Source organism: Salmo salar, chromosome ssa09 (genome assembly GCF_905237065.1).
Source record: "Salmo salar chromosome ssa09, Ssal_v3.1, whole genome shotgun sequence".
Lineage (NCBI taxonomy): Eukaryota > Metazoa > Chordata > Actinopteri > Salmoniformes > Salmonidae > Salmo > Salmo salar.
The window spans coordinates 2758032-2782517 of NC_059450.1; the positions used below are offsets into that span (position 1 = coordinate 2758032).

The 24486-nt window shown below is 42.3% G+C and overlaps 1 protein-coding gene across 1 annotated transcript; it reads right to left on the reverse strand.

Moving 5' to 3' along the window:
• Positions 1–300: 300 nt before the first annotated feature.
• On the reverse strand, positions 301–1670 carry LOC106610610 (suppressor of cytokine signaling 4-like). Its single transcript, XM_045687058.1, has one exon. The coding sequence runs from the start codon at positions 1658–1660 to the stop codon at positions 479–481; it is 1182 nt and encodes a 393-aa protein (XP_045543014.1). The 5' UTR covers positions 1661–1670; the 3' UTR covers positions 301–478.
• Between the last annotated feature and the right edge of the window lie 22816 nt (positions 1671–24486).

Here is a 24486-nt window from a genome sequence, read left to right on the forward strand (position 1 = left end):
GACTGATGGACCTTAAAGATAATTGTACTGTATGTGTAGGGTACAGAGCTGAGGTAATCATTCAAAAATCATGTTAAACACTATTATCGCACACAGTGAGTCCATGCAACTTATTATGTGACTTGTTAAGCAAATTGTTTCTCCTGAACTTATTTAGGCTTGCCAGGGGTTGAATACTTATTGACTCAAGACATTTCAGCTTTTCATTTTTAATTAATTTGTAAACATTTTTAAAAACATAATTCCACTTTGACATTATTTGATATTGTGTGTAGGCCAGTGACACACAATCTCAATTTTAACACAACAAAATGTGTAAAAAGTCTATGGGTGTGAATACTTTCTGAAGGCAGTAAGGGTCTTCACAAGTCTCTAAAAACCAATGAAACATGGTCAATATGGAAGAGTAGTAACCCATGGGACTATAATTATGAAGTCAGAAATTGTCATTGTTTTATACTGCACAAGCCCCATTTCACTAGTAGTGGTACTGCCTAAGATAGTCCCTGAGCTGATAAGGCAGTGGAAGGATCTTGATGCCCTGGTACGTAGTGCAGCTACAGATCACTGCGCGACACAGGTGCTGCAGGGTGAATGGGAAAGTCTGGGCCAGAGGGCGGGACAGGAGGGGCTCAAAGAAGAGGCATGTGGCTGGGTCGCTGTAGTGCCGGAGCAGGCCTGTCACGCTGGGGTCCCTGTACATGCACGGATCGCGGCCATCGAAGCTGAAACGCTTGCCGTTCTGCTCGATACGCGCATGGAGAGAGCGGCTATAGCGGCGGAAGCTGACGGAGAAGAGGAACTTGTCCTGGGCCGAGTCGCGGAGGAGGAAGGTGCCCTCGGGCTGGCCTTCCAGGAGCTCCTCTGCCTGGAAGCGGTCCAGAACGCCCCAGTAACACGGGCTATTGTTGATCTGCAGGAGGTCAGGGACCAGGATGTTATCTGTATGGCTGCCACCATAGGCTGCTCTGCCATGCGGATGGGAGAGATCCCAGTCCTCAATGCTCAGGGGCCTACTCAAGCAGATGCCTTCCCATGAAAGAGGTGTCGAAGGCGGGGATGTGTAAGCGGACGGGACTGGTTCTTTGCCAGCAGCCTGTGCAGCCTTGGCGGCTTGGGCAACCTCTAGGCCCACAATGGCGCTGGGGTGGGTGGCATGCTTCTTGATGAGGTGCCAGCAGTGGGCCAGCTCTGACTTGGACGAGAAGGGGCACTTGTCCTGCATGAGCTCCGTGACATGGATCGGACGCTTGGTCCAGAGGAGCACAGAAAAGGCCCCCCGGTAGGCTCCCGTTGGGCAGCCGTGATGGTGGTGGTGATGTTGGTGGTGGTCAGTGCGGAGAGGGAAGCACTGGCCCACTGCATCCTGGAACTTCTGCCGGAGAGAGCGCCTAGAAAGGGCTTTCCGACAGGGGACGTCTATGTCGACTTTCCCCATTACGGTACTGCTACACTTCCTCTCTCTCCATCGCCGCGGACATGAGGTGGAACGTGCTCCTTGCTCCTCCATCGGCCCTACCCCCTCCGGACCCCGAAGGCCCGGATCATTTCGGGAACTCCGGGAGCATTTCTTGCAGCTCCACAAGTAGCTGTCGGCACTCCAGCTGCAGATGCCGCATTTGGGACAGATGTCCGAACTTCGGGATTTCTTCTCAGACATGGCCTTCCCTCTTCTTCATACAGCTCTGTGCTACATTAATAGACAGAGATAAACAAGTCAATATGTGGATAAAGTAACATTCACTGATAAAACAATGGGATGGTTATCAGCAAAAGCTTTGAAATCCAATTTCAAACAGTACAAGTAGAAAGTTTATTATGTTATATTAGATATTCCTCTAAAGTTTAGAGAGGAATGTCAAATGTTGTTGAAGTGTTGTGGTTGCAGGATCACCTGCCTCATCTAAAGCCTCTTCTTTTGGAGTGCTGCTATAGGCCACCAAGTGCAAACAGTCAGTGTTTGGATAATATGTGTGCAATACTTGATAATGTGTCTGATGGTAACAGAGAGGTCTATTTTCTGGGTGACCTGAACATTGACTGGTTATTAACAACTAGCTTTCCTCTCAAGAGGTAGCTTCTAACTGTGACTAATGCCTATAATATCACCCAGGTTATCACTCAACCAACTAGAGTGCATACCAATAGTGTTCTATCTGTGACATCCACTTGTATTGATCAAATATTCACTAATGCTGCAGAGCTTTGCTCCAATTGTTGACAAACATGCACCTGTTAAGAAATTAACTGTGAGTGGACGGGGACTTTAACGCAGGCAAACTTAAATTCATTTTACCTCATTTCTACCAGCATGTCACATGTGCAACCAGAGGAAAACAATCTCTAGACCATCTTTACTCTACTCACAGAGACGCGTACAAAGCTCTCCCTCGCCCTCCATTTGGAAAATCTGACCATAATTCCATCCTCCTGATTCCTGCTTAAAAGCAAAAACTAAAGCAGGAAGTACCAGTGACTCGCTCAATGCGGAAGTGGTCAGATGACGGGGATTCTACGCTACAGGACTGTTTTGCTAGCACAGACTGGAATATGTTCTGGGATTCATCCAATGGCATTGAGGAGTATACCACCTCAGTCACCGGCTTCAAAAATAAGTGCATTGACGACATCGTCCCCACACTGACCGTACGTACATATACCAACCAAAAGCCATGAGTTACAGGCAACATCCGCACCGAGCTAAAGGTTAGAGCTGCCTCTTTCAAGGAGCGGGAAACTAATCCGGACGCTTATAAGAAATCCCGCTATGCCCTCAGACTAACCAACAAACAGGCAAAGCATCAATACAGGACTAAGATTGAATCCTAAGGCACTGGCTCCGACGCTCGTCGGATGTGGCAGGGCTTGCAAACTATTAGGGACTACAAAGGAAAGCACAGCCGAGAGCTGCCCAGTAACACAAGCCTACCAGACGAGTTACAGTTGAAGTCGGAAGTTTACATACACTTAGGTTGGATTCATTAAAACTCGTTTTTCAACCACTCCACAAATTTCTTGTTAACAAACTATAGTTTTGGCAAGTCAGTTAGGACATCTACTTCGTGCATGACACAAGTCATTTTTCCAACAATTGTTTACATACAGATATTTCACATAACTTGCCAAACTATAGTTTGTTAACAAGAAATTTGTGGAGTGGTTGAAAATTGAGTTTTAATGATTCCAACCTAAGTGTATGTAAAAATCCGACTTCAACTGTATATGAGAATGCTGTTCATTGACTACAGCTCAACTCTCAACATCACAGTGCCCTCAAAGCTCATCACTAAGCTAAGGACCCTGGAACTAAACACTTCCTTCTGCAACTGGATCCTGGACTTCCTGACAGGTAGGCCCCAGGTGGTAAGAGTAGGCAACAACAAATCTGCATTGCTGATCCTCAACACAGGACCCCTAAGGGGTGTGTGCTTAGTCCCCTCCTGTTCTCCTTGTTCATCCACGACTGCGTGGCCAAGCATGACTCCAAAACCATCATTAAGTTTCCTGAAGACACAACGGTGGTAGGCCTGATCACCGACAACGATGAGACAGCCTATAGGGAGGAGGTTATAGACCTGGTAGTGTGGTGCCAGGACAATAACCTCTCCCTCAACGTGAGCAAGACAAAGGAGATGATCGTGGACTACAGGAAAAGGAGGGCAGAACACGCCCCCATTCATAACGACGGGGCTGTAGTTGAGCGGGTCGAGAGTTGGGGCAAAGCTTCCTGCCATCCAGGACCTACATTTATATACTAGGTGGTGTCAGAGGTAGGCCCAAAAAATTGTCAAAGACTCCAGTCACCCAAGTCATAGACTGTTCTCTCTGCTACCGCACAGCAAGCGGTACCGGAGCTCAAAGTCTAGGTCCAAAAGGCTCCTTAACAGCTTCTACCCCCAGGCCATAAGACTGCTGAACAATTAATCAAATGGCCACAGGATTATTTACAATGACCACCACCACCCCCCTTTTTTTTACACTGTTGCTACTCGCTGTTTATTATCTATGCATAGTCACTTTACTCCTACCTACCTGTAGAAATTTCCTCAACTAACCTGTACCCCTGCATATTGACTCGGTACCGGTACCCCCTGTATATAGCCTCATTTTTATTATTTTATTGTGTTACTTTTTTCTTTTTTTTCCTTTTGTTTATTTAGTAGATATTTTCTTAACTGTATTTTCTTAAAACTGCATTGTTGGTTTAGGACTTGTAAGTAAGCACTTCACGGTAAGGTCTACACCTGTTGAATTTGGTGCATGTGACAAACAACATTCAATTTGATTTGATTTGAACTGTTAGAGCCCCCTGGGTTGACGATGAATTGGAAAATGGTATTGTTCAAAGAAAATTATGCAAAAGAGGTGGCAAACAAGTCAGGCTGCTCAGCTGATTTGTTAACATACTGTAAATTGAAAAATGTTGTGACTAAATTTAAATAAATGACATACAATAAAAAAGAAAAGGTACTTTGGAGTACCTTAAATTATATCATGGGCAGAAAACCCAATTCATCTCCATCGTTCATTGAAGTTGATGGGTCATATATAAGAAAACCTTTCAATATTGCCAATAATTTCAATGACTATTTGACTAGTAAGGTAGAAACAATTACAACATTGAACAGTGAAAAATCATATTTTTGTATAAAATATTTAATAATGAAAGAGAAGGATTGCTTTTTTGAATTTGGTCAAGTTGGTATGGGAGAGGTGGAAAAACTATTGTTTTCCATCAATAATGATAAGCCACCAGGTATAGACAACCTAGATGGGAAACTATGTAAGGGATAATCAACGAGGGACTATGAATTCTATGGAAAATAATAAACGACATGGAAGGTGTGTTCACAGAGAACTGACCTTCCACAGAGCTGAATTATTTTCCAGAGAACGCATAGAGCCCCGAGTTGATTATCCCTTTTATACCATGACTATAATTGTAACACATTTGCCACTAGAAATGTGTTCAGTTGCTGGTAGAAATGTGTTCAACATACACTGAAGTAGCTAGCAAGTTTACTAGATAGCTACAGTAGTTGCCGTGGTAACCAAACAAACAGACTTTGTAGTTTAGCTAACCAAACCATCAGTCCTAGTTTCCCATTATGAAAGTTCAACAACGCCAATAATGTTTTCAATTCGACTTTTGCTTTCAAAAGCAGCTGAGACATAGAACATATAAGAATGAACTATAGCCATTTAATTCTACCGTGCAAACATAATGTACGCTCTAGAATGCCCTTCAAGCCAATCAGAAACAAGTATTCAACAATTCCATGGTATAATGACAATAGTAGGAGACTGAATTGCTACCCCTATTTGCTATATATTTAACCAAAGTCTAAAGGAGTGTGTGTCCACAGGCGTGGAAGGAAGCTAAAGTAATTCCACTGCCTAAAAATAGTAAAGCATCCTTTTGCTGGCTCTAACAGCCACCCAATCAGTTTGCTGCCTGTTCTTAGTAAACTGATGGAGAGGATTGTGTTTGACCAAATACATAGAACAGAGAACAAGTTAACTCCTGACTTTCAGCATGCATACATAAAATGTCACTCAACTCACTGACTCAGATGACTGATGGTTGGCTAAAAGAAATGGAGAATAAGATTATCGTTGGAACTGGACAAATATTTTTGCCCGCGCTGCAGATGGCTATATTGGTCCCTGATACAGGACTATTAAAGGTCAATACTTTTGTGATTTTTTTAGATTTTGTAAAATTATTATTCAGATTTTAAGGGGGTGCTGCAGCACCCCCAGCATCCCTACTTCCTGTGGCTATGGACACAAGCTAGCAGGCACATTGAGCAGCCAGGCCACAATGAGCTTATCAAGTCACTGGCAAGTGGCGACATGTATGCTTTGGTGCTGTTTTGTTTTTTACAACTTTCTCACTATCTATTACCAGAGTGTGCGTCTGTCTGGCAGTGTTTTATAGTAAATCATATTACAAAACAGGTCGCTCGGATTGCAGTTCGGATACAAGTATGCTCTGATCATCTCAATTCTAATGTTGCCCAAAAAAGTGGTGGATTGAGTAATACACTATCAAACACATCAGCAAGTGGCCACTCCACTTGTAATGTGTTGTACTGTGTAAACAAGTCTGAGGCGCTGTGTAATGGGCAGGTCTGTCTCACTGTCTGGAGGTTCTGGCTGCTATTGGATAGAGTGGGTGCAGCTGATAGAGGGCAATCAGCACAGCTGCTTCTCTCGTGTTACTGGGCACTTGGCATGATCTTAATCTATACACAACCCTCCAGTAAGTCATGACTAACTCAAATAGAAAACTCAGTTTTAGCTGAGACTGACTTTATGACCAAAATTATCCTATTTACGCATTGTAGTAAATGTTGATACTAAAATGAATGTTTCTGGCACATATGGCATGGGCTCCTGAGTTGCGCAGCGGTCTAAGGCACTGCTTCTCAGTGCTAGAGGTGTCACTACAGACACCCTGGTTTGAATCCAGACTGTATCACAACTGGCTGTGATTGGGAGTCCCATAGGGCTGCGCACAATTGGCCCAGTGTCATCCGGGTTTGTGCGGGGTAGGCTGTCATTGTAAATAAGAATTTGTTCTTAACTGACTTGCCTAGTTAAATAAAGGTTAAAATATCAATGCCACATAGGCTGTTTAAAACCAGATAAGTTGGTTCTAAGGGGCAGTTGACCTTTAAACACATTACACTTAAAAGTCTACTTAATTGTAATTTTGTATTTTAATTACAAATACATTTAGCGTTGTTTTTAAGTTGAAACATTGATTTTTTTTTATTAAACTCTGCTTGTGAGTGATCAAGTACACTATAAGTATAGTTTCAGTGCCAATAATGCGTTTCAAAGTACTTTCTGAATTCCTATTAGCTATGATCCCATTAACTTGTCCAGTGATTTTTTGTTGACATTTAGAAAGTTTGCATAGAAAATAAAAGCGACAATTGACTACTACGGTTAGTTTCCGCTGTCTTGTACCGATAAAAACAGCTGAAAGTAATGAAGTCACACCTAAAAAAAATGTTTTGTTGCAAAAACCTAGAGTGTCGAATAAAAATGAAGTAGTTGAAGTGTTTCCATTATCCATTTGGGCAAATTGCACATTAATAAATTGGCGACGCCTGTATCCCCTCCCACCTATCTGTTTCATGTCTCAGGTAGCCCACAAAAGCCAGCATGGATAGAAGGCAATAATTTACTATTTGCCATTATCTAATAATTCTCACGTGCCAACGTATCGCCACGGTCCGTGCCATGGTGAGACTTGCACTCATGTAGATCTGAAATTCTTGAAAGTATGTGGAAATATTTTTGGCATATTACCCAGCATCCTTTTCTGCAGATAAAGTTTTGATTTATAATATGATCAAAGACAGTACAGTATGAAGAAAGGCTAAAACTGTTTCTCCAACAGAAATCCCCGATCACACTTGTAGGCGATGTCATCAGGTATTTTATAAATATTTTTATAACTAAACCAAGATAGACCACAGCCTGTCGTTTCCAATGGGAACAAATGAGTCATAGTGGGCAGAACAAGCGAGGAGGTGGGCATTTCCACGCATGAGCAAGCGAGATCCCATTAAAGCATGCATATTTCCGTTAGGGAATGCATACTCTGTGAAGTGTGCGTGTGCCATAAATTAATTAGCCTTTGCACTCTGTCTAAACAACGTGATTTATTTTATTTTTTTGCAAAGGGTAAAGTCTATAAAACTTAGTCAATTTTGTTCATAACGTATTATAGTTTTGGGAACAGAAAACTGTATTGAGATCAAATGGTGGTGAGAGGAAGCCAGTGAGCTTCCTCTGACTACCATATTTGGGAGTGAGTGGAAACGCCAAGCGGATGCTTCACATTTATACATCCGGTGAAATATCTGTCTCATTATTCTATCAGTGAGGTCATGGCAACGACTAGCTAAAGTCATGCATAAAAATACGTCGTCGGGTCTAACATGCTGACCAGACCGGACACGTCGCAAAATAAATGTAGAAATCCATGTTATTCAATTATTGCACCCACACTGCTCGCGCGCCAACGGGCGTCTGCGATGCCAAGGGCTAAAATAGAACTCCTTTCTATTTCTGACGCGCTGAAAGTTCTGCCTCTCCCATCTCCCCATTGGTTTATAGAAGCAGGTATCCACGTGCCATCTCCTCATTGGTAATACCCATGTGGGTGATTGAAAGGCGAACTGTTTTGCCGGTTGTCTGGTAATACTATGAAAGTGTAGATGCTATCACTATATAAATTCAAAGATGAAAAAGCCTGGAAGGTGGAGAGATGACTAGAAACGATCCGGTTGGCCGTTTTATGTGTGGATTAATAGTGGAGTAGAGGACCTTGTGCATTTCAGGTAAAATAACAACTCAATGTTTACATCCCAGGACAAATTAGCTAGCAAGTGCAAGCTAACTAGCTAAATTGCCATACATGTTTAATGCTTTTCGACCTGTCCCCAAACTAATGTCATTGGTTCAGAGTTTGTTTTGATATTTTAACCTGCGTGTCGTGATCGCGTTTGGTGTAGGGGGACACACGCACGATGGCGTTCGCGCGCAGCCGGTGTGGGTTCCGTGTAACGGTCTCGCGCCGAACTGTGCCTGTGCAGGCCGTCAAATCAACGGGACTCCTTCGATTATAAAGTCGTTTTTGATTAAAATAAAACGTGTCAGTTTGTCACTTTCACGAGGTTGGAGTAATAACATGTTCAAATACTTAAGACATTGGCTCGAATCTAGGTTGTGCCTTTAGATTGAGAAAATTAACAAGTAAGGAAGAATTTTCCACTTCTCTCATTGACTTCTCAAATCCCCAAACCCTGGCCTGCATTCCCGGAAGTCTCACGATGTTGCGTCTCTGGGTTTATAAACTCTGTGATATGATGTTGTTCCTCGTATTTAGCTCATTCAAAAGTGTTGATGTTCATTTTCCAACTGAATAATGTTGTACTTTTAAATACACATTAAAAACAAATTCAAACGTTAATTTATCACCGTAATGTGAACAACTAACGTGTGAAATACCGCTAGTGCACAGTAATTAAAAATGTGGCTAATGAGTAGAAGTCTATTTGTAAAAGTATACGTAAAACACATAAATACACTTTATTTGTAAAGAAAATACAGGAATTCGAATTCAAATAGCATATAACTGATCATGCTAGTATACTAATAATATAATAACATTGATTGGTCAACTACATCAAACTTTTGTGATGGGAAAACATTCTGAAACATTTATGGCTTTCACCAAATTGTGTAGAAAAACAGTTCATTTCACTGAGCTTTTAACACAATGCACATTAGGGACATCTGCTGGTCAGAAATAAATAGCAGCTTCTGGTGTTCATAGCAGTCTCCCACAATGTTTATCAAAAATGTGGTGCTGCGGTTAGTCAAAGACTTTGAAATCTTATACTCAGAATATGTGGTGTGCATCTTACATTCTGCATCTGGGCAGTGGGAGAAGATGGAACGGGATGGATTTTGGCCAACATTCTGCACATTTTCTCGTCAATTAAATATTTGATCTAAATACAGTTTTCTGTTCCCAAATCTAGAATCTGTTATGAACAGAGTGGACTAAGTTTTATAGATTTCACCTTTTGCAAAAAAAATTCAAAGTCGCGCTGTTTAGGAGTGCAAAGGCCAATTGAGTTATTGCACATGCGCACTTCACAGAGTAGGCAATCCCTAACGGAAATATGCAGATATATACTAGAACGCGGCAATAGGATATCTTTAGCGCATGCTTGGCTCTGCCCACCTTGCTCGTTTTTATTTTATTTTACTATGCAAGTCAGTTAAGAACAAAGGCTTATTTTACAATGACGACCTACCCCAGCCAAACCCTCCCCTACCCTGGACAATGTTAGGCCAATTGTGCTCCGCCCTATGGGACTCCCAATCACAGCTGGTTGTGATACAGCCCAGGATTGAACCAGGGTCTGTAGTAAGGACTCTAACACTGAGATGCAGTGCCTTAGACCGCTGTGCCACTTGAGGGCCATCCTTTTGCCCACTATGACTCATTTGTTCACATTTTTTGTTCCCAAATCCAGATAGCTGATCTTCTGAAAGAGCTGCAAAATCTGGACCCTTACAAATCAGCCGGGCTAAACAATCTGGACCCTCTCTTTCTAAAATTGTCGGCCGCAATTGTTGCGACCCCTATTACTAGCCTGTTCAACCTCTCTTTCATATCGTCTGAGATCCCCAAAGATTGGAAAGCTGCTGCGGTCATCCCCCTCTTCAAAGGGGGAGACACTCTAGACCCAAACTGTTACAGACCTAAATCTATCCTACCCTGCATTTCTAAAGTCTTCGCAAGGCAAGTTAACAAACAGATCACCGACTATTTCGAATCCCACCGTACCTTCTCCGCTATGCAATCTGGTTTCAGAGCTGGTCATGGGTGCACCTCAGCCACGCTCAAGATCCTAAACGATATCATAACCGCCATCGATGAAAGACAATACTGTGCAGCCGTCTTCATCGACCTAGGCAAGGCTTTTGATACTGTCATTCACCGCATTCTTATCGGCAAAATCAACAGCCTTGGTTTCTCAAATGACTGCCTCGCCTGGTTCACCAACTACTTCTCAGATAGAGTTCAGTGTGTCAATTCGGAGGGCCTGTTGTCCGGACCTCTGGCCTGTTGTCCGGACCTATGGCACCCCCATAGAGACCTATGGGGGTGCCACAGGGTTCAATTCTCAGGCCGACTCTTTTCTCTGTATACATCAATGATGTCGCTCTTGCTGCTGGTGATTCCTTGATCCACCTCTACGCAGACGACACCATTCTGTATACTTCTGCTCCTTCTTTGGACATTGTGTTAACAAACCTCCAGACGAGCTTCAATGCTATACAACACTCCTTCCGTGGCCTCCAACTGCTCTTAAATGCAAGTAAAACTAAAAGAAAAATCTTCAACCGATCGCTGCCCGCACCCGCCCGCCCATCTAGCATCACTACTCTGGACGGTTCTGACTTAGAATATGTGGACAACTACAAATACCTAGGTGTCTGGTTAGGCTGTAAACTCTCCTTCCAGACTCACATTAAGCATCTCCAATCCAATCCCTCATAAAACTGACCATCCTACCAATCCTTGACTTCGGTGATGTCATTTACAAAATAGTCTCCAACACTCTACTCAGCAAATTGGATGTAGTCTATCACAGTGCCATCCATTTTGTCACCAAAGCCCCATATACTACCCACCACTGCGACCTGTATGCTCTCATTGGCTGGCCCTCACTTCATATTTGTCGCCAAACCCACTGGCTCCAGGTCATCTATAAGTCTTTGCTAGGTAAAGCCCCTCCTTATCTCAGCTCACTGGTCACCGTAGCAGCACCCACCCATAGCACGCGCTCCAGCAGGTATATTTTACTGCTCATCCCTAAAGCCAACTCCTCCTTTGGCTGCCTTTCCTTCCAGTTATCTGCTGCCAATGACTGGAACGAATTGCAAAAATCACTAAAGCTGTAGTCTTATAACTCCTTCACTAACTTTAACCATCAGCTGTCAGAGCAGCTTACCGATCATTGCACCTGTACACAGCCCATCTGTAAATAGCCCACCCAACTACCTCATCCCCATATTGTTATTTATTTTTTGCTCTATTGCACCCCAGTATCTCTACTTGCACATTCATCTAATGCACATCTATCACTCCAGTGTTTAATTGCTAAATTGTAATATTTTGCCACTATGGCCTATTTATTGCCTTACCTCCCTAATCTTACTACATTTGCACACACTGTATAGACTTTTCTATTGTGTTATTGACTGTACGTTTTTTTATCCCATGTGTAACTCTGTTTGTGTCGCACTGCTTTGCTTTATCTTGGCCACGTCACAGTTGTAAATGAGAACTTGTTCTCAACTGGCCTACCTGGTTAAATAAAGGTGAAATAAAAAATAAATAAAAATAAAAACAGTTGAACCGACAAGCTGTGGTCTATCTTGGTTTAGTTATAAAAATCTTTGTCTGAATGCTCGGGCTATGAAAAGCCAACTGACATTTACTCCTGAGATGTGGACCTGTTGGACCCTTTACAACCACTGTGATTATTGTTTGACCCTGCTGGTCATCTATAAACATTTGAACATCTTGAAGAACAATCTGGCCTTAATGGCCAGGTACTCTTATAATCTCCACCCCGGACAACAGAAGAAGACTGGCCATCCCTTAGAGCCTGGTTCCTTCCTTCCTAGGTTCCTTCCTTCCTTCCTAGGTTCCTTCCTTCCTTCCTAGGTTCCTTCCTTCCTTCCTAGGTTCCTTCCTTCCTAGTTCCTTCCTAGGTTCCTTCCTAGGTTCCTTCCTAGGTTCCTTCCTAGGTTCCTTCCTAGGTTCCTTCCTAGGTTCCTTCCTAGGTTCCTTCCTAGGTTCCTTCCTAGGTTCCTTCCTGCCTTTCTCGGCAGTTTTTCCTAGCCACAATGCTTCTACATCTGCATTGCTTGCTGTTTGAGGTTTTAGGCTGGCTTTCTGTATAAGCACTTTGTGACATCTGCTGATGTAAAAAGGGCTTTATAAATACATTTGATTGATTGAAGAAAAAAAGTGTCCCAATTTAGAGCATTGTAAATGTATTTAATATACTTAAATGCTAATAAAACACTATTAAAGTTGACATTAAATGTATTTGAAATTGTTCCAATTTTGATCATTTAAATATACTGAAGTATATTAATCAGACATACTTCTATATACTGAAATACGATATATATATATTATTTTTTTAATAATCAGTTTGGGAAGACATACTATTGCTACAGATTTCTTGCCTTTTACCTAAGTATGCCCTAGCACAGTGGTCGCAAACCGGTCGATCTTCAAGGCATTCCAAGTCGATCACCAAATATTTCTGTAGAAAAGCCAACGAATGATAAAGGCATGCTCTCCTTTATTAACATCGTGTTGAGCTTATACCAGTAGGTGCACTTGATTCAAAAGTCCTGGGTAAGCGAAGTGTTCCCTCGAGACAAACTCTGCCTACCCGGCAATTCTGTGACTAAATCGAGTGCATCTACCTCGCTGCCCAATCGGATAGCTCAAATCACCGTGGCTAGTGGCTACAAAGCTTCCATGACCCTGGCCATAGCCAAGTAGGCTACTACCCTACGTAAGATTTAATAACTTTTAAAACCATGAGCACAGAGAGACTGTCAACGAATACAGCAAAGACCTGCTGTTTTTATGAGTGAGTTCATGTTTAAGTTTATATTCAGCACTGTCACTGTTTTTATTCAACACTTATAAAACTAGCTTTTCCGTACTTTCGCTCGGCCTGCAACCGCAGTGAAAGAGTAGCCAAGTATCGATAGCCCTGCGTTTTATTATTTTTAGCAGCTCGTCGTGTCGATTTTAATATCAAGGAATATTTAACTTTCTCTGGTCATAGGAACAACATGAATTTGTGCATGACGCAGATGCGGTGTGACTCGAGTTTCGCGATCAGGTGGAAGACGGTGCCACCTCTTTCTGGTCAGTCTCACCGGAGGAAAGGAAGGAGAGAGCAGGGTCGGTGAGAGGCGGTTGGGAAAAATCGTTTTGAACAGTCATCCAACAGTCATCAATTCCAAGTCGGAAACTCGGGCATCTTTCTAGAGCTCCGACTTTTCGACCTGAAGATCACTGACGTCATGATTTGACCTCGTTGAACATCAGATGCAGGTACCATCAGTCCAGTAAAATAAAAAAGCTAATTATTTCAATTCATGCTCTACAGTGCCTCACAAGTGCTAAACCAACTGATCAATTTTGTTATCAAAGCTCGAGTTTTTAAATATAATATGGTCTGATTAACAATATTGGCAGGCCAATCATATAGCCAATATGATGTGTTAGGCCAACTGCCCAAACCTCATTCCTACAAAACTGTTTATGTCAGGTTAATGTGTAAAAATAAATCTGAGCAGTAGAACTCAGCCTGCTTTTTGACTGCGAAAGTGATCTTGACTCAGAAAAGGTTGGTGACCACTGCCCTAGAATATATAAGGAGAGGACCAGACAAAGGCAGTGTAATTTCAGAGTCAAGACAAGTCATTTTGTTTGAGAGTGCCCCACAGATTTATATCAAATCAATGATAAAAAAAATTACACTTACTATACAGTTGTGCAATGTATAAAGTTATTTTCTCTGAAAAGAGTTAGCCTATAGCCACAAAAAAAGAAATGAAAACCTTGTTTTATATTGTTTAAAATAACATTGAGTAGCCTACACCTTGTTTTATTTGTAAATCTTACAAATCATTTAACTTTTGATTACTTTTGTCTAGAGATGGTCTTACCTTTTAAAAACCGTTTTAGAGAGACAACGTATTCTCCATGTCCATGTTGCCAAATTCTATTGTAATCTTGCCATTTGCATTCAGTCTTCTGTCCAGACCCCATCTCCTGCGTAGACTAGTTCCACTCTCTTTATAGACAAATCCTCTTGGGATTTGATCGTTTCCTCATTTGTCGGGGATGGTTGTGAGAGTGAGAAAGTTGCATCTTCTACTCAGTAGCATATAGTAGGCATGTAATAGACTACAGCGCATACGTGTAAAGACGCACAACCAATATGCTATTATTTTACTTGATAGTCCTATATTTCCTACCCGACACCTCTGATGATATTTTTAAGGGATTGAATTTTGCCTTGAATTTGATCAATCTAGCCCATTTATTTCAGAAAGCAGAGCCTGTGTGCATTAGGCCTATGTAGACCATTATATTTAAAGGTCCAATCTGGGATCTTAGAATCGCTTTAATGATCATTTAAATAAACTGACACTCATTCATTATAGGGCGGCACACAATTGGCCCAGCGTCGTCCGGGTTCGGCCGGTGTAGGCCGTCATTGTAAATACGAATTTGTTCTTAACTGACTTGCCTAGTTAAATATAAAAAATATCAATAATTATCTTTAAAGAAATTACTGTAGGCCTATATTGTTCTCAATGCCACCTGATGGTAAGCCCACCCACACATTAACGACATCCTCGAGATAATTAGGCAACAATGATAGCCTCTGTCTGTTTATCCTTTCAACCTAGTTAGACAGGAAACGGCCCGGCTTTTAGATTGCGTCGAGCACTTGATTTATTGATTGAACAATCAATAAGAGTCTTCCGACAGGTTTGTCTGCTTCCAGGCGATCTTCGACTGGCTCCAAGTTAGAAAACAACTCATTTTGACATAGAAACCTCTGATACTACACAGACTTGGGTTCATATACTATCTGAAAACATTTCAAATACCTTATCTGTGCTTGATTAAGCTTGCCTGTTGCAATGGAACCAATACAAAAGTCTCAAAACGGCAAACACTGCCCATCTGGCACTCCAGGAAGGCTAAAGCAAACACTCAGATTTGAGTATTTTAGCGTTTGCAAGTATTTGAAAGATTAATAGTATTTGAACGTAGGTCTGTGCATGTGATCCATATGACATTCCCAGTTTTCCCATTGTTATTCTACGAAACTTGTGGTATAAGATATCGAAGAAGCATTTGAAGGCTGGACATCCTGCTGGACTTAAAGGGTTAAACGGGACTAATAGAATAAGTGCCCCTCCTTTGTTGTCATTAATGAGGTGATGTCATGTCCATGTTCAACAAGAGGTCCTGCCTATTAAGCAGAGGATGACATATTGTACTGTATGTATTATTCATTAAAGTGGAACCATTGCGTATCCAAAATACTGGTGTGTGTGTGTGTGTGTGTGTGTGTGTGTGTGTGTGTGTGTGTGTGTGTGTGTGTGTGTGTGTGTGTGTGTGTGTGTGTGTGTGTGTGTGTGTGTGTGTGTGTGTGTGTGTGTGTGTGTGTGTGTGTGTGTGTGTGTGTGTGTGTGTGTGTGTGTGTGTGTGTGTGTGTGTGTGTGTGTGTGTGTGTGACACCTGCTATGAAACAGCAGGTTAATATTTGATGAGCGTCGTTATGAAGTCCACATAGAGTACTACATCTCTTCAAGTAGTAAAAAATGTTCAATAAATTACGCACTGGGGGCGTAGATTTCAGTCGACTACCAACCGAGCAAATGAGTAATCAAACCAGTTAGTAGTTGGTTACTGAGTCAAATGATCAGTGACGATTGATGAACTACTAGGATGACTCCTCTCCTTCCCTCTCATGTGTCCTCCTTATATGGCCATGACACGTATCCTTTTTGTCCCATTTCAGGAAGTCTGTTGTGTATATGATGCTATTCCCTGGTAGTCTTTTCACAGCAGTTCATTCAATCATGAGGATGCCTGGCATTTGTCAAGTTAAAGGTTTTATTTTAGCATTATATTTTGATACCATTCATAGCGACATCAGACTCGCACACCCTTAACCGCACCCATACAACCTTTACCACCCGTTTCCTCTGAAATATTTGTTCTCCTCCACCCCTCCCACTGAAGGAAAGGCTTGACTTTTAGTCCTCTGTACTGACTCCCATCAATTGAAACAGCTCAATAGTATGGGGGTAGCAGCACTACCGGTGTTGCATGAACCACACACTACATCCCCAGTTATACACACACGCACACATGCACGCACAGGCCGAATGCATACACACACAAGCACACAGGTACACTCAAATCAAATCACATTTTATTTGTCACATACACGTGTTCAGCAGATGCTATTGTGGGTGTAGCGAAATGGTTGTGTTTCTACAGTATCTCCAACAGTGCAGTAATATAACAATTTCAGAACAATGCACACAAATCTAAGTAAAGGAATTAAGAATATATAAATATATGGATGAGCAATGTCAGAGCGGCATAGACTAAGATACAGTAGAATAGAATACAGTATATACATATGAGATGAGTAATGACAAATGTGTAAACGTTATTAAAGTGACTAGTGTTCCATTTATTGAAGTAGCCAATGATGATTTCATGTCTATGTATATAGGCAGCAGCCTCTAATGTGCTAGTGATGGCTATTTGACAGAAGCTGTTTTTCAGTCTCTCGGTCCCAGCTTTAATGCACCTGTACTGACCTCGCCTTCTTGATGATAGCAGAATTTAAAAAGCAGTTAAAAATACACCTCATGGAACAACGGGAACTGTGAAGAGGCACACACAAAGGTACAGACACATGCATACGCACACATTGTGATATTGTTGTATGGTGGTATTGAACATTTTGTGTTGAGGATATGTGGTGGTGTAGGGATGTTATGTGATGTACTGTTTTATCTTTAGCTCATTCAGTACAAACACAGTTCACTGTTTTATATTTTGTTCTATACGTAATGTGGGTGCTTTGGTGTGTTTGGAACCCAGGAAGAGTAGCTGCTGCCTTGGCAAATACAAATAGTGGGGTGAACAGACAGTGGCTCGGGTGGTTGTTGTCCTTGATGAGCTTTTTGGCCTTCCTGTGACATCGGGTACTGTAGGTGTCCTGGAGGGCAGGTAGTTTGCCCCTTGTGATGCGTTGGGCAGACTGCACCACCCTCTGGAGAGCCCTGCGGTTGTGGGCGGTGCAGTTGCCGTACCAGGTGGTGATGCAGCCTGACCGGATGCTCTCAATTGTGCATCTGTAAAGTTTGAGGGTTTTAGGTGCCAAGACAAATTTCTTCAGTCTCCTGAGGTTGAAGAGGCGCTGTTGCACCGTCTTCACCACACGGTCTGTGGGTGGACCATTTCAGTTTGTCAGTGATGTGTACGCCGAGGAACTTGAAGCTTTCCACCTTCTCCACTGTGGTCCCGTTGATGTGGATTAGGGGGTGCTCCCTCTGCTAATTCCTGAAGTCCACGATCAACTCCTTTGTTTTGTTGACGTTGGGTGAGAGGTTGTTTTCCTGACACCACACTCCGAGTGCCCTCACCTTCTACCTGTAGGCTGTCTCGTTGTTGTTGGTAATCAAGCCTACTACTGTTGTGTCGTCTGCAAACTTGACGATTGAGTTGGAGGCGTGCATGGCCACGCAGTCATGGGTGAACAGGGAGTACAGAAGGGCGCTGAGCACGCACCCTTGTGGGGTGGAGATGTTGTTTCCTACCTTCACCACCTGGGGGCAGCCCGTCAGGAAGTCCGGGACCCAGTTGCACAGGGCGGGGTTCAGACCCAGGCCCTCGAGCTTAATGATGAGCTTGGAGAGTACTACGGTGTTGAATGCTGAGCTGTAGTCAATTAACAGCATTCTTACATAGGTATTCCTCTTGTCCAGATGGGATAGGGAAGTGTGCAGTACGATGGCGATTGCATCGTCTGTGGATCTATTGGGGCGGTAAGCAAATTGAAGTGTGTCTAGGGTGTCAGGTAAGGTAGAGGTGATATGATCCTTGACTAGTATCTCAAAGCACATCATGATGACAGAAGTGAGTGCTACGGGGCAATAGTCATTTAGTTCAGTTACCTTTGTTTTCTTAGGAACAGGAACAATGGTGGACATCTTGAAGCATGTGGGGACAGCAGACTGGGATAGGGAAAGATTGAATATGTCCGTAAACACTCCAGCCATCTGGTCTGCACATGCTGTGAGGACGCGGCTAGGGATGCCGTCTGGGCTGGTAGTCTTGCGAGGGTTAACAGTCTTAAATGTTTTACTCATGTCGGCCACAGAGAAGGAGAGCCCATAGTCGTTGGTAGAGGGCCACATCGGTGGCACTGTGTTATCCTCAAAGCGGCGAAGAATGTGTTTAGCTTGTCCAGAAGCAAGACGTTGGTGACCGCGACGTGGCTGGTGTCCTTTTGTTGTCCATGATTGTCTGTGGACCTTGCCACATACGTCTCGTGTCTGAGCCATTGGATTGAATCTCTATACTGACGTTTTGCCTGTTTGATTGCCTTAAGGAAGGAATAAATACACTGTTTGTATTCGGCCATATTCCCAGTCACCTTGCCATGGTTAAAAGCTCTTTCAGTTTTGCGTGAATGCTGCCATCCATCCACGGTTTCTGGTTAGGGTAGGTTTTAATAGTCACAGTGGGTACAACATCTCCTACACACTTCCTGATAAACTCAGTCGCCGTATCGGTGTATTCGTCAATGTTATTCTCGGAGGCTACCCGGAACATATCCCAGTCCGCATGATCAAAACAATCTTGAAGTGTGGATTCTGATTGGTCAGACCAGCGTTGAATAGTCCTTAGCACAGGTACTTCCTGTTTGAGGCCTGTAAGAAGGGAGGAGCAAAATAGAGTCGTGATCAGATTTGCCGACGGGAGGGCCTTGTAGTAGCAGTGGTCGAGTGTTTTAGCTGCGCGAGTACTACAGTCAATGTGTTGATAGAACTTAGGTAGCATTTTTCTCAAATTTGCTTTGTTAAAATCCCCAACTACAATAAATGCGGCCTCAGGATATGTGGTTGCAGTTTGCATAAATCCAGTGAAGTTCTTTGAGTGCCGTCGTGGTATTGGCTTGAGGGGGAATATACACGGTTGTGATTATAACCTAAAATAATTCTCTTGGGAGGTAATACGGTCGGCATTTGATTGTGAGGTATTGTAGGTCAGGTGAACAAAAGGACTTGACTTCCTGTATGTTATCACAATTACACCATGAGTAGTTAATCATGAAACATAGACAGGCACACACACACATACACAAGCTCCATCAAGGTGACACGGGAGATCAACACAACGGGGGATGTGGCAGAGCGGGAAGACCCTGTGAATGAAACAGGAAGCGATGAACATAATAGAACACGACAAAATGCCGATTTTTAGGTCGTGTCACTGTCAAGGAATTTGAGAATGTCTATCGCTCTGTTCTTAATACGCTGCCTGTGTCACGATTCTTCGACAGTCTCAAAAGGTCTGCCATGTCTCATAAAAAAAATGAATAATAATTTGATCAAAATGTTTGGATTGATTCTAGTAACACGAACCAGAGACCATGAGGACATGAACTATATTTTAATTGACAGCATGCATTAAAATGTGTTTGATAGATGAAAGAAAGAGAGGAATAAACATATTGTACTGCAGAATGTTACTGCATCATGTTTCTATCATATGGCTTGGGGGTCCCAGACTGAAAAGGCACTATAGTATGTCTAAACATTTTTACTGGATACATAAAACAATAGGTAAACAGAATAATTAAATGACATATCCACTTTCCACTAGTGTGAATCAGCGTAAGTGTTATTGCAATTTGCCAGGCGTGTAAAACACAGCCGTTTCTCCTCATCTCACCAGGATACAATAGCTTTGCTCAGGAAGTGTTTGGAAAGTGGAAACCCAGTATGCCCATTACTGTGCCCACTAAGCGGGCACAGTTCATCATAGCAGTGCAGCACAGGGACCAGACCAGGGACAGAGGGGCTCCCATATTACAGTGGAATCAATCTGATTCTGATGAACAGCACAATTAACAACAACCTCTATAAATAATTGATGTGCCTGAGTAGATGAATGGGAAGGGAGGGAGGGATTTATAAGCGGCTTTATTTCATGAGCCTTTAGCTTTTGCCTCTTCTGAAGTTGTCTAACACCTCCCTCCTGTCTTATAATTAGTTGTAGCAAATTTTAAACAGACTTTAGTTGGCTATTATTTAGTCATGATCACTATGAGATGATAAAATCACATTATAATTTATACTTGTGAAAATTCTTACAATGCATTATAACCACATAATGCATTATGTGGGTAAAGTAAACCTGTAAAATGTTGCAGAATCAGGCATGTCTGTTTTAACCACAGTCCCTAACGTACCTTTCCATTCACAATTCACATACACTACTACTCTGTGTGGCGACGTTATCACTGGGCTGCCATTCATGAGGCAATGGGGAGAAGGAGTGAGAGGGAGGCAGTAGGGGATAGGCAGTGTTTGGCCTTGCCTTGTGAATTGCACTGAGAGCTAAATTGAATCAGAGAGGAAGTCTCTGGCTCCATTGATCTTAGCTCAGCTCTCTCTCTCTGCCTCTCTCTCTGTATCCCTCTCTCTCTCTTTGCTCTATCTCTGTCACAGCAGGGGCCAAACTGCAGCCACTGCTGTGGCAACCAAGATGCTCTCGATAGTGTTACGGCATAAATGGTCGGACTGACATGATGCACTGTTAGTTGTTAGGAGTCATTATAATGCTATGGTGATAAGGGATTTATATGTTTAAATGTAATGATTAAATAATTATACCCTGAAACCTGACTATTAGTGATTATTAGTTTATGTAGCATGTATAATGAATAATTAAAGTACTAAACGTAAGTCCCATAAGGTTCAGTAGAGACCTGTGAGGAAGAGGTGGTGTGTGTGTGTGTGTGTGTGTGTGTGTGTGTGTGTGTGTGTGTGTGTGTGTGTGTGTGTGTGTGTGTGTGTGTGTGTGTGTGTGTGTGTGTCCAAGAAAATACAGAGAACAATTAAAACTGTTTGACTCGAACTCTGAGAGACTTATGATAGGACAGGGAGTACTTCTCAAGGTTCCTCTAATCTCTGGGGAATGGAACGGACAGTGCTGGGTAGTGATAAACAGTGGTGAGAACTCTGGGGAGGGATACAACTCACCTACTGTTCATGTGTGTGTATGTATGTGCGTAGGATATCTACTGTTTGTGTGGATGTATGTGCGTAAGGAAGGAGTGAACTATAAAATGGATGTCTCTGTATTATGGACTTCAGAACGTTCTCTGAATAAACTGTACGAACCTTTTGCAGAAGCTGAGTCTTTGCCTAATTATTATTATTATTATTAACCCAGTGTCTTACAAACCTTGGGGATTAGTCAAAGCTTATTGATTGTTAGTTATTATCATTGGGATTGAAAATTCTCTTGACATATGGTTAGGATGACTGTGCATGATGAGTCATTGTTTGAGCAGTGTCTTGTCTAATAATACACCATTTTTTTAGGGATAGTGTTCTGTTCAAGAGATTGATTGTGGAGTGGTTGGTGTCATTCAGTGAATTCCTCACTCTTGCGTTGCACTTCACTTCACTTGCTTTACAGTTCACCAGTTTATTGTGCAGCTAAGAATGTGACAAAGTTCCAATGGCAGACACGATCACACAAACAAGATGTTATTTCCTTTGCTTCCTAGAATGTATTTCCTGGAATTCAATAGGCCTGTGTTTGAATCCAGGAATGTCATACCTGTGATTGGCTTCAATGTCTCAGCAGGGCTTCTCTATTAGCTGGGGTGGCCGAATGTACCGGACAACACCTGTCGTGTCCTGCTTGCTCTCACAAACGAGAACCACAATGGGCTTTGACACCATCTGACGTTTTCATGCTATCCTCAATGACTTTAAATTAGTGTAAGACCATACTGTATATTGAGAGAAAGACCTGGGATCACAAACTGTATTTGTTTTCTTTCAAAATTGTAATATTGCCTGTGTGTAGCTGGTGTAGAGGAGTCAGGCGCAGGACAGCAGATATGAGTAATAAACGTAATTTACTCAAATATTCACAAATACAACGCAATAATTGGAGCCCACAATAACGGACCGTATTACAAACAAACAATCACTCACAAACAAACATGGGGGAACAGTGGAGGATGATCAGCTGTCCGTCCTGTCTCCCTGTAGCGCTGCCTTAGGCGTCTCACAGTACAGACATTGCAATTTATTGCCCTGGCCACATTTGCAGTCCTCATGCCTCCAGAATGCCTAAGGCACGTTCCGCAGATGAGCAGGGACCCTGGGCAACTTTCTTTTGGTGTTTTTCAGAGTCAGTAGAAAGGCCTCTTTAGTGTCCTATGTTTTCATAACTGTGACCTTAACCTCGCTGGGCAAGGTGGGATGCTTGTCAACAGCCAGTGGAATCGCGTGGCGCGAAATACAAATACCTCATAAATGCTAAACTTCAATTTTTCAAACATATGACTATTTTACACCATTTTAAAGACAAGACTCTCGTTAATCTAACCACATTGTCCGATTTTTAAAAGGGCTTTACAGCGAAAGCAAAACATTAGATTGTCAGGAGAGTACCCTACCAAAAATAATCACACAGCCATTTTCAAAGTAAGCGTATATGTCACACAAACCAAAACCACAGCTAAATGCAGCACTAACCTTTGATGATCTTCATCAGATGACACTCCTAGGACATTATGTAATACAATACATGCATGTTTTGTTCAATCAAGTTCATATTTATATCAAAAACCAGCTTTTTACATTAGCATGTGATCTTCAGAACTAGCATACCCACCGCAAACTTCCGGTGAATTTACTAAATTACTCACGATTAACGTTCACAAAATACATAACAATTATTTTAAGAATTATAGATACAGAACTCCTTTATGCAATCGCGGTGTCAGATTTTAAAATAGCTTTTCGGCGAAAGCACATTTTGCAATATTCTGAGTAGATAGCCCGGCCATCACAGCTAGCTAATTTGACACCCACCAAGTTTGGCCCTCACCAAACTCAGATTTACTATAAGAAAAATTGGATTACCTTTGCTGTTCTTCGTCAGAATGCACTCCCAGGACTTCTACTTAAACAACAAATGTTGTTTTGGTTCCAAATAATCCATAGTTATATTGAAATGGCTCCGTTTTGTTCGTGCGTTTAGGTCACAATCCGAAGGGTGACACGCGAGCGCATTTCGTGACAAAAAATTCCAAATTATTCCATTACCGTACTTAGCCTCTTGGCGTTCCCCCTAGGATAGGGGGCGCTAAAGCGATTTTTGAAAACAATTTGTGCCCATTTTAAACGGCCTCCTACTCAAACTCAGAAGCTAGGATATGCATATAATTAATACTTCTGGATAGAAAACACCCTAAAGTTTCTAAAACTGTTTGAATGGTGTCTGTGAGTATAACAGAACCAGAGAAGATTCCAAACAGGAAGCGCTCTCTCTGACTATTTCTTGGCCTTCTTGATCATCTCTATCCAAAACAGGGGATCTCTGGCATAACGTGACATTTTCTAACGCTCCCATAGGCTCTCAGAAGGCGCCAGAACGTTGAATGATGACTTTGCAGGCCATGGCTGAAAAACAGTAGCGCATTTGGATAGTGGTCGATCTGAGAACAATGAGACTGGGGGCGCGTGCACCAGACGACTCCATGTTTTTATTTTTTCGTCTTTGAACGAAAACAGGGTTTCCCGGTCTGAATATTATCGCTTTTTTACGAGAAAAATCGCATAAAAATAGATTTTAAACAGCGTTTGACATGCTTCGAAGTACGGTAATGGAATATTTTGAATTTTTTTTTGTCACGAAACGCGCCGGGCGCGTCACCCTTCTTTACCCTTCGGATAGTGTCTTGAACGCACGAACAAAACGCCGCTATTTGGATATAACTATGGATTATTTGGAACCAAACCAACATTTGTTATTGAAGTAGAAGTCCTGGGAGTGCATTCTGACGAAGAACAGCAAATGTAATCCAATTAGTTTTATAGTAAATCTGAGTTTGGTGAGTACCACACTTGGTGGGTGTCAAAATAGCTAGCCTGTGATGGCCGGGCTATCTACTCAGAATATTGCAAAATGTGCTTTCACTGAAAAGCTATTATAAAATCGTACACCGCAATTGCATAGAGAAGTTCTGTATCTATAATTCTTAAAATAAT